This window comes from Gastrolobium bilobum, unplaced genomic scaffold (genome assembly GCF_033153095.1).
Source record: "Gastrolobium bilobum isolate Gb01-03AN ecotype WA unplaced genomic scaffold, APGP_CSIRO_Gbil_v1 utg29162, whole genome shotgun sequence".
Classification (NCBI taxonomy): domain Eukaryota; kingdom Viridiplantae; phylum Streptophyta; class Magnoliopsida; order Fabales; family Fabaceae; genus Gastrolobium; species Gastrolobium bilobum.
Window position 1 is genome coordinate 6,062 of NW_026898816.1, and position 10,834 is coordinate 16,895.

Sequence of the window (10,834 nt, forward strand, 5' to 3'; positions counted from 1 at the left end):
AACTCCTTGAGATTGGACAGTGGTAGATCTTCCAGACTACGTCTCAAAAAGAAAGAAAAAGTGTATTGACACTTTTCAGATCTGAACTTACCTCTTTAAGTTCACTGACCTCAGAAATTGACGACTTATGTTGTAGTATTTATATGGATATCAAAAAACCTAGCTCTAAGCTTTCTTTGAGCTGTAGGCTTTTTGAACTCTTCTTGTACTCTTAGCCCAATTGAATTTAAGTAAAAGAGCACAAACCCAACCTTTAGTGTTTATCATTCTTTGCTTTCTTTGTCGTTATATACAATAATTTGTCAATCTAAATTCCAATATTCAGAATGAAAGTAGGACTTGCTCAGTGAATAAAATCAAGAATTCATCACAAAAGAGTAGAAGAATTAAAGTACGGAAAAAATGTTTGTCGTGTTAAATGACAAAAGTTATGTTATTTCACTCTCATAAAGAGGTGGAACCCACCATCTTTATTTTTTTGTCCCTTCTCTCTCTCCATTATCTCTCTTTCTTTCATTTAAAATGATAAGTTTATATTCTTTAAAATGAAACACATTTTTCCCTTAAATTATATGCCTAGAAAAAGATCTATCTTCCTATAAATAGTCAATTCAGCTCACATAAAATTGAAAGATACTAATTAAACAAAATATTAACGATAGAAAATAAAATGAAGCGGGTTGCCAAGTTTTTCCACAATGTTTTTCTTTGTTTTTTTTCTTAGTAAACAAGGAGGGAAATGCTCGAAAGAAAAACAAAAATAAACTAAGACAATCCTATCCTATCAAATTCCATAAAAAACTGAATTCCATCATGAATTGAAAAAAACAATTCTAAATCTTGATTTCTCTTGACAGCAAATGACGCCATCCATTCAGCACAACAATTTGATTCTCTTCCAGTATGATTGAACTTCAGCACCCAATTTTGATATCTCCATTTGCGAATTTCTTGAACAAGGCTGTCAAGAGGAGCCTTATTTAACTGACCTGTAGCCAATTGAACTGCCAAGGAAGAATCACTCTCAATCTCTACTTGAGTGACATTCATTTACGAGGCTACCTCCAGCCCCTTTATAATTGCCCAACACTCGGCTATAGGAGGGGAGCAGGCACCAACATGGGAGGTAAAACCTACTAACCAGTTACCCTTCTCATTTATGATCAATCCTCCACACGCAGCCTTTTTGGATTGAGGACACACCGCAGCATTCACATTTAGTTTCCACCACCCTGTCTGAGGTGGATTCCAAAATGGATTATGTTTCACAAAAATAGACTTTTCTCTAGTATTTAAAAGGAGGGCTGATTTTATTTGAGCAATATGCAAAGATATCCACATTTTCTTTGTTTAACTCGCTAACTGTTATGCCCCCCCCCCCCCCCCGAGTTCTCCTTTTCTCCATTCTTCTGTTCATATTTATAGGTAAGGTCGAAAATCTTGTTTCTAATTTTATTTAACTTTTCTAGGAATTGTGGACATTTAACTCCTTAATTTTTTTATTCTTTCAATGAATTTTAAAATTTAATAAGGACTAAGAGTTTAGTTAAAATTTATTTTACCTTGATCTGTATTTGAAATATCTTTACATTTAATCACAGTTCGTATTTAATAAACCTAAATATTCAAATAAAATCATCAAACTTAGTAAAGCAAAATCAAATAAAACTAAATAATAATAACAAGAAGAAAAATTTCATTTTCACCCATTGTGATTTTATGATTTATCACTTGATCCCAAATGATTTTAAATTTGTCACTTAGAACTATTGTGCTTAAATAATTTATCATTTAATCCATGTGGTTTCAAATTTTCAATTACACCTATTGGGGTTATAAAAATATATATCTTAGACCCCTTGTGGTCTTATATATACATATTTTTTTCTCAACTTTTATCATATATTATTATCCTATTATAAATTAAAATTATACATCGAAAAATATAAATTATTTATTTAAATTTAAATTAATAATAATATCAATTATATCCTTATAATTTTATACATATAATTTTTTTTTATTTTCCCTCTTTATTATTTTATATCAGCATCTATTTTTATTTCAAATCAAATATTATTTTATTTTATCTATTTTTTACCCGATATCGTTATAAAATAATCTAAAGAAAATAAATATCTTATTTTGGTAATACAAATTTAATTTATCTTAAATAATTTTTTTAATTTTTAAATATATTTTTAAAATAAATAAAAAATTGAGATAATTTATAATTTTAAAAAAATAACTTGAAATAATTTTTATTTGCAGATTTAATTATTAATTTTTATTGTAGTTTTATTTCATAATATCATAATTATATAAAATAAAATTTAGAAAAAATAAATATTTTTATATTTATAAGACCATGAGATGTCTAAGTGATATAATTTTGTAACCACAATGAGTGTAAGTGAAAATTTGAAATCATATTTATCAAAAAAATATATTTGAAACCATAACAGATTAACTGATAAATTATTTAAGTATGATGGATCTAAGTGGCAAATTTAAAACATAGGCTCGTTTAGCAAAAAAAAAAAAAAAAAAAAACATAGGCTCAAGTGATAAATTATAATAAAAATGAAGGAAATCTATTTGAAGTCTTACATGACAAATGAATAATTATCCTACAAACATAACTAGGTGAGAGAAAAGAAAAGGAGGTCAAAGAAAAAATTATAATGGGACCATCAAAATGTTTCTGTGACAAATGGATTTCCCTAGAAATAAAGCATATACAATTTTCACATTGCATCAAAATTCCTACATGAATACCGCATAATAAGAAGTAACATAGCAAAGCAACTCTATACCTTCATTGAGCTATGAAAAACTTTTCAAGTTCCCATGGTTCTGCAGATCCTGCATATTAATTCAGGCCTCTCACTTCCCAATGAGACTCTTCATATAAACCATTGCTCATCGAGCACTACCCAGAAGACTCTTCACTGTCTTTCATTCACTAAGCACTTCTACAATGGATGCATCACCGCACACCATTATCGAAGCTAGAGAAGAACTCATGGTTTCACCCTCATCTGGTGCAAACCCAACTCACAGAACTGCCTATTTTCTCAAACCTTGTGTGAGTAGCATCAAAGAGTCAGCATGTGACTTTCTTCTTCACCATTCCACAGACACTCTCAATCCCTCAAAGTTGCCAATTAAAGTGAGATACAATGGATGGAGAAACCCACAAGAAGAATGGAAAACATGGGTCCAACAATTGCAACCCAAGTATGAATATCTTTGGATAAAAGCTGGGGTAGACAAAGCCATCAAAGCTTCTACATATGAAATCCACAGGAATGATGAGTTGATACTTGAGCTTGCTCAAAGATGGTGTTCAAAGACCAACACATTCATCTTTCCTTGGGGAGAAGCAACCATCACTTTGGAAGATATTAAGGTTTGTTGGGGTTACTCCGTTGTGGGAGCTCCAGTTTCTAGCCCTCTTGAGACCAATGAGCAAAAGGAAACAGAAGCGGAACTAGTTGCTGCAAGAAGAATCTTTAATAGCACTAAAGCCAGAAAGGTGGTTCATAAGCCATGGATGATGCATTTCATGGAGAATGAAACCAAATTGGAGCACGAGGCTTTTTTGGTTCTATGGTTGTCAAGGTTTGTATTCCCTGCAAATTCACCTGACACCATTTTGAAAAGCGTTTTCCCTATTGCCATACATCTAGCTAGAGGGATTGAAATGGCTATTGCTCCTGCTGTTTTAGCAAGCATTTATAGGGACTTGAGTTTGCTCAACAGCAAAATCAACAGTGCTAAGTTCAGAAGTAATCTAGCTCTATCTCTATGGGCTCCTTTTCAGTTGGTTCAAATATGGGCTTTGGAGAGATTTCCATCACTGCAGCCTCATCCACATCCAATTGAGCAAGGCCAACCAAGGATGGCTAGATGGGACAGAGTGAAAATGATGACAAATAAAAACTTGAAATTGACTTTGGATTCTGCTGGAGCTAGAAATGGCTTTATGTGGCGACCATATAAGAATTCACCACCCCTAAAGGTCTACAATGAAAATGACATGTGGGAATGTGATAATCCTTCTTTGGATAGGGAATTGCTGTCCTTTTGTCGATGCTTGAGGGTCTCTGAATTGGAGGGTATGGGGTGTATAGAGCAGTATCTTCCACATCGTGTTGCTATGCAATTTGGAATGGATCAGGACATTCCTGCTATGGTTGCTCGCTGTAAAAAGGATCCTTGGATAAGTTATAGCCAGCCAATAATGGATACAAATTTGTGCATTGCATTATGTGCTTGCGAGCAATATCTTACTTCAAGGTACTATGATTGGTGGAAGCAATTAAAACCTGGCAAGGAAGGAGATACAGTAAAGGGTAACGATCATTGTTGTCTGACAAGCATAAGCGGCTCAGAACATTTGTCACCAGCTTCATCTGGGAATGTAGATTTTAAAGGATCCTATGGTCCACCACCTGGTTTTACTTCCAAGTTTAAGAGAGATCAAGAAGTAGTTGGAAATGGCAAGGCTTTGTCTTGTCCTCAATCTGGTGTTTTTCCATCATCAAGGGTGGATGCTGAAACAGCTCGATCAAAAAGTAAGGATGTTGTTAGAGGAGCAAATGGTCAAATAGAAGATGTTCTTGGAGGAGTAACAAGAGTCAAAATAGAAGATGATGGGAATGAAGCCAAAATCAAGAGTCCATTTTCTGATAGAAATGGTGCCAATAACATGGAAGGCCAAGGTATCAGTCCTTGTATAGTAGAGACAGCATCTAACCTTGAAAACCGGATTTTGGAGCTTGAAAGAGTGGTTGCTAAGCTTAAAGCAGCCAAATTTTGGGGTTAGGCCACAAGAGTTGAAGGTTTACTTAGGACTTAAAAAGAGGCTGAAACCAAGTTAAAGTATTTGAAATTATGTTCTCTCAATTAGTTTATGGGAAATATATCTATTATGTAACATGATGAAAGCTTGTTTTCCTACACAAACAAACAGATGTGGGGTCCACAATTTTTTATTTTCTCTTTCCTCAGCTCATTTTCTCTCTCTTCCTTTATGTTTGTGTAGGACCAAATAGTGTTGTTCATGTAATACATGTATAACCCTTAATTTATCACAATCAATTAGTTATATTTCAAATTATGTAATATCAATTACTATATTTCAATAAAATTAGGTTTAACTTAAATTGTGTGATAGAAAAGGAAGCAATTACCACTGTTGGCACAATTGCGCCAAGATTTCCTTGCATCTAAGACTATAATAGCTAGTGAAACCCAATGTAGAATTTCTCTTTACTTTAGCAGTTTATTAATGTTTTAGTTTCCCTTTATTTTGTGAAATCTTATACTTATTAGGTGATATAGTAGTTTTCCTTAGGAACGAATTCTCTTATGTTATATTTCCAGACGATATAATTATAGGTAATGAAGCTTTCATGCTGCATAAGAGGATGACAAATTCTTACTCACCCATCGATCCACGAACTTTTACTTTTTTGATTTGTTTTTTTCTCTTTCACAATGGGTCCCACTTTGGTTGAGTGTGCATAAAAAAAAAATTTGGTTCCAATCACATGAAAAATATAAAATCCTATAATTGTATGAAGATTGTGCATATTTCTCGTGATAAATATTAAGCAGGTGGAATTCTGTCAAAATTTACAAAAATATATTAAGAGAGGTAAACAAAAATATTTCAATAATGCTTATAACCACTTAGCATAATAGTAATGACGCTTCGTGTGCAAGAATGCTTTGAAGGCAACACAATGCCCATGTGATATAGTCTCTCAAAAGGTTACCTTTTTTGAAGTCAAGGAAACACAGCAACAGTGTGAGGGTCTCAGCAACCATTTTTGGAAAATTGGGTTTCTCTTGTTTAGCTTCAACACCATCTATCACATTCTGAATTGTTGTTCAAGTTTTCTCATTAAACAACCCAACACTAAAGTTTTGAGTTATAGTTTCGTACTCATGAATGAACCATTTGAGACCATCATGGAAGTGAGGGAAGATTTCATGGTTTCACCTGCTGGTGATAGTGAACCAACTTTCAGAACTGCCCATTTTCTGAAACCTGTTGCAAACTCCACTGATGAACAAGTCTCTGAGATTCTTTCATCTGCTGTGACTGTCTCACCCATGTTTGAACCCAAGGAGTGGCCTTTGGAAATCCATTTCAATGGGTGGCCTCGCTCACCAAAGAAATGGATTGGGTGGGTGGATACCCTTTATCCCAGGTATGAATCAGTGTGGAAGAAAGTTGGCATCTTTGAAGCTATCATGAGCACCAAGTGCTGCATAGTGAAAAATCAAGAGTTGGTATTTGGGGTTGCAGAAAAGTGGTGTTCTAAGACAAATACATTTGTGTTTCCATGGGGTGAAGCAACAATCACGTTGGAGGATATGATGGTTTTGGGAGGCTATCCTGTTCTTGGTGACCTTGTTTTCTCCCCACTTGAAAACCAGGAAATGAGAGAGATAGAAGAAAGATTGAATCTGGTAAGAATGGAGCCTTGGAGGAGAAAAAAAGGTAAGGCTTCCACATCAGCATGGATGGATCTTTTCATCAATAGTGAGTTTGATATTGAGCATGAAGCATTCCTTGCAACTTGGTTGTCCATGTTTGTTTTTTCTAATAAGGGCTTGGTAAATAAGTCTGTGTTCCCTATTGCTATTCATCTTGCTAGAGGGAATCCCATTGCTTTGGCACCAGCAGTATTGGCTACCATATATAAGGATTTGTGTTTGTTGAAAAAAACAATCGTTGGTTTGACAAAATGTCCAGTAGTAGTTGATAATTTGCACTTGGAGGTTACTCTTCTGTCACCCATGTACTTGGTTCAGATTTGGGTGTGGGAGAGGTTCAAAAGTTTGCAACCAGAACCCAATTTGATCAACAATGGAGACCCTATGTTGGGTAGGTGGCACAAGGTCAAGGCCTTGAAATTTGACAATGTGAGATTGGCACTGGACTTATCTATTGAGGATTTTATTTGGCGCCCATATGTTAGATGTGCTGATAAATGCAGGTTAATTTATCCAGAAAATGAAATCTGGGTATCATCAGAGAAAGATTTGGATAAAGAACTAATAGTCTCTTATGTTACATGCTTGAGAGTTTCAGAGCTTGTTGGAACTGATTCCATTATAAAACAGTACCTCCCACATAGAGTTGCTATGCAATTTGGAATGGATCAAGATGTTCCAGGTTGTGTGCCTAGATTCAATCAGACCAAAACCATTGCATGGGAAAGTTACTGCAGGCCTATATCTGATGGGAATTTGTATTTTCCATCTAGGCTTTTTGAGGCAGATGTTACCACACGTTATGCATGGTGGTGGAAGCAATTAGTATTGGGTCATCAGGATCCTGCTAAGAATGTTGTGCGGAGGAAGAGAAGTGTAAGGTCATCAAATCATAGGTCTCATTGGTCAAAAGCAAACACTAGTGGTAATGATGTTGATGTTCCACCTGGGTTTCCTCCCAAACTTGTTAACACTCTGATTTTTGGAAAATCTTATGGTGATGTTTTAGAAATTAGGATGGGTGATAATAATGCTGGTGTACATTCTGGTTTTGTTCCTAAACATTTGAAAACTGTTCCTGGTGACAATTCTGTTCAAGATGGAGCAACTAATGAATGTATAAATCGTAGTTTGGGTGATGAAGCAACTAATGAATGTATGTTTCTGCTCAACCAATGTTCATCAGCCTCTGCTGCAGATAATGGAGATGTTAAAAACATGTTACCACTGATGAAGCAAGTTGCAGAAGATAACATTAAACCTTCAATAAGGGTTTTGGAGGATGATTTTGAAGATGGAAATGGGAGCAAAGAATCAAGACTTTGTAGTGACAGGGTAAACCTATTTGAGACTCAAGGAGAATCATACAGCTATTCATCTGAAATTGAAGTAAAGGAACTTGAACAGAGAATTAGCAAACTTGAGAGAGTGATTGCAAAATTGAAGAAATCAAGGTTTGGTCACAGTTGAAATAATTATTAGCCAAGCAAACTAAAACCTTACCACTTGTTAGAAGTGTTACTTATGTGTTATACTGTTCAAAAAAAATAAAGGAAACATGACCTTTTAGGATCTTAGTGTTGTTACTTTGTTCTAATTTCACTGCATTACATTGGAACATATTTATCATTTGGTACCTACTTTGTAGAAATGTAGCTGGCTATTTAGATGAATCTTTGCTTGTGATTTGTCTTCACTTCCCATACATGAATTGGCTGATAGTTTTCCATTTTACTTCTAAACTTTGTGTAAAAAATTATGCTTTTAATTGAGCAATGCATGCCCTATAATATGCGAATCAGTGATTAATTATATACTCTTTAGTGATGAATACTTGATTTTATTTTATTTTTATTAATGTGAGTTTTGTTACTATTTGATTCAATTATAATATTCTAAACGCTTGAATTGAGAATAAAATATATAGGTACCGTATAAACATACATATAAGATTATAAGGTATTTGGGCGATGAATCGAGAATAAAATCTAAATATCGTAACCTATAATAAATGAACTTAGTAGTTAAGAACTCTTAACACATCGTGAATAAATTTAAATTACCCAACAAGACATGAAAATTTTAAATCCTCCAATACAAATAATGTGCACCAATCACCTTTACCCAAGTGCGCAATCAATATAATATCTTTACAATAATTTTGCTAATTATAAAATATTGCTGCTATAATTACATTAATGTGGTATATCAAATACTTTAAAGTTATATCAATTGTCATTTTCAACCCCCTTATTTGTTCGATACCGAATAGTAATTTGATGAAATGACCAGAAAGGAAGCAATCTCATTAGTTTGCAATATCAATATATGTCATTCAAATTCATTGGGTTCACACAAATTGCACGTGGCCATTGAATTGTGGAAGTTATGCGTGTAAATCCTTGGTTTTATGTGGTTGTTTAAAAACTAGTAAATAAAAATAAACTATATTTTTTTTTTTCAGGAGAACACAAAGATGCTTTTAAATAAAGACAGAAAATATAAAGGAAATAAGGGAAATTTGAACTCTTACGAACTGTGACCAACTTTTCTTCTTCTCATTTATTTATAGTAAAGCCTATCTGATAACTTGCAAAATCAATGATTGTCTTTACAAATTAATATGAGATTTTTAGTGTATTTTATTCTCACTCACACTTTCTGAAAAAATTTCTCAGTAGGTCACTTATCTCATAATTTCTCCAAGTCAAACACGTTTAATTATGGAGTTCTTCTGTTTCGCATTACTGAAAAGTATATACATCCTGTTAGTATAGGTAGCACCAATTAGGGGTGTTAACGAGCCGAGTCGGGCTTTGGTCTTAAAAGGCTAAGCCTGTTTTTAATGTGTCAGTCTGGCCTAGCCTGTTACCTATTATGAATATAATTATCAGCCTGTGCCCTGACTTATTTACAAAAAATAAAAGTCTGGTTTAGCCTATTACCCTGTTAAAAAAAATAAGACACCAAAAATATATGAAAAAAAATATACAATCAACAACACTAATAATTCCACAAAGATTCATAAATTCAATGTATAACCAAACAGTATAATATAAAACAAAATCATTCAAAAAGTTTGTTTAACTAATAAAATGGGGTGAAATGAGTTGAGGACAAAGATGACTATTAAGAATAGTATAAAAATTATAAAATAAAAATAAATGTTAGTATACTACACGAGTCTGATAGACTTTAAGACCAGGCTTTTGAATTGGAGCCTGAGTTTGTTTTATTAAACGAGTTTTTATACAAGTCCAAGCTTAGTTTCAACAACTAATTTTAGACATGTAAGCACAGGTCATCCCTGGTTCGTTTAGCACTCATAGTACCAATTGAATCTTATAAGTTATCCCTAATTGTACTGTCTCATACTAGCATAATATCTGGAATCCCTCTCTTTCGAATGTTGATTCGATTCATTCATGTACCCCAGCTGCAAGACTTGGCATGAGCCGTTCTTTGTCCGTGTCTCTTTTGCACCGACAATCACTCTCTTCCCTTGCCAGCCCTTGGGATGTTACATGCACATCAGCTTCTGCCTGGCTCGTCCTCGAACCAATCCGTACTGGGAGAGAGGCCCTGCTCTAATACCACTTGTAACGCCTAGCAACTTGCAAGATCAATGATTGTCCCCACAAACTAACACGAGACTTTTTATCGTGCTTTGTCCTCACTCACATACTTCGTGGGAAAATTTCCCAGGAGGTCACCCTTCCCATAATTTCTCCAAGTCAAGTATGCTTAACTATAGATTTCTTTCGTTCCAGGCTACCGAAAAGTAGATACATCTTATTAATATAGGTAGTACCAATTAATTCTTATAGGCTATCCCTAACTGTACCGTCTCATACTAGCATAATCTCTGGAATTCCTTTCTTTCAAGTACTGATTTGATTCGTTCATGTACCCCAGTTGCAAGATTTGGCATGAGTCTTTCATTGTTTGTGCCTCTTTTGCACTGGCGATCACTCTCTGTCCTTGTTAGCACTTGGGATGTATAATAACCCTCACTAGTAGTTGAGGATTTAATATTGAAGAATTATTAGAAGTAAAAGAAATAAAGTCAACTTTGGTGAAAAAGAAGTTAAAATGACAGTTAAGGAGTAAAAATGCAGGTAAACAAAGTTACCCGAAAAGTGAAAGTAAAATTAGTAATATGACTGGAAAAATATTCTAGTCCATTGGATAAAGTTTGGTATTAAATGAAGGTGTGTAGATAGATAAACCGTTACCCAGTTAAAGTAACTTAATTTTACAAATCATGAAATACTTTAAATTCTTCTTTCCTTCTTGCGCCACTATCGTCGTCTCCTGTATC

The 10,834-nt window shown here is 34.1% G+C and overlaps 2 protein-coding genes across 2 annotated transcripts; both read left to right on the forward strand.

Moving 5' to 3' along the window:
- The first annotated feature begins 2,980 nt into the window (after positions 1 to 2,980).
- Positions 2,981 to 4,831, forward strand: LOC133284351 (protein MAINTENANCE OF MERISTEMS-like). The gene is made up of 3 exons (XM_061481353.1): positions 2,981 to 4,229; positions 4,431 to 4,495; positions 4,586 to 4,831. The coding sequence occupies exons 1-3, from the start codon at positions 2,981 to 2,983 to the stop codon at positions 4,829 to 4,831; spliced, it is 1,560 nt and encodes a 519-aa protein (XP_061337337.1).
- Positions 4,832 to 5,958: 1,127 nt separating this feature from the next.
- Positions 5,959 to 7,983, forward strand: LOC133284352 (uncharacterized). The gene has a single exon (XM_061481354.1). The coding sequence runs from the start codon at positions 5,959 to 5,961 to the stop codon at positions 7,981 to 7,983; it is 2,025 nt and encodes a 674-aa protein (XP_061337338.1).
- Positions 7,984 to 10,834: the final 2,851 nt, after the last annotated feature.

Bases quoted from the DNA above. Each gene is read 5' to 3' on its own strand.
- LOC133284352 (XM_061481354.1), top strand. From the start codon at position 5,959: ATGAATGAACCATTTGAGACCATCATGGAAGTGAGGGAAGATTTCATG.
- LOC133284351 (XM_061481353.1), top strand. From the start codon at position 2,981: ATGGATGCATCACCGCACACCATTATCGAAGCTAGAGAAGAACTCATG. The intron at 4,230-4,430 runs GTTATAGCCAGC...CTGGGAATGTAG, and splicing joins TAAAAAGGATCCTTGGATAA to ATTTTAAAGGATCCTATGGT. The intron at 4,496-4,585 runs GTTGGAAATGGC...TCAAAAAGTAAG, and splicing joins TTAAGAGAGATCAAGAAGTA to GATGTTGTTAGAGGAGCAAA.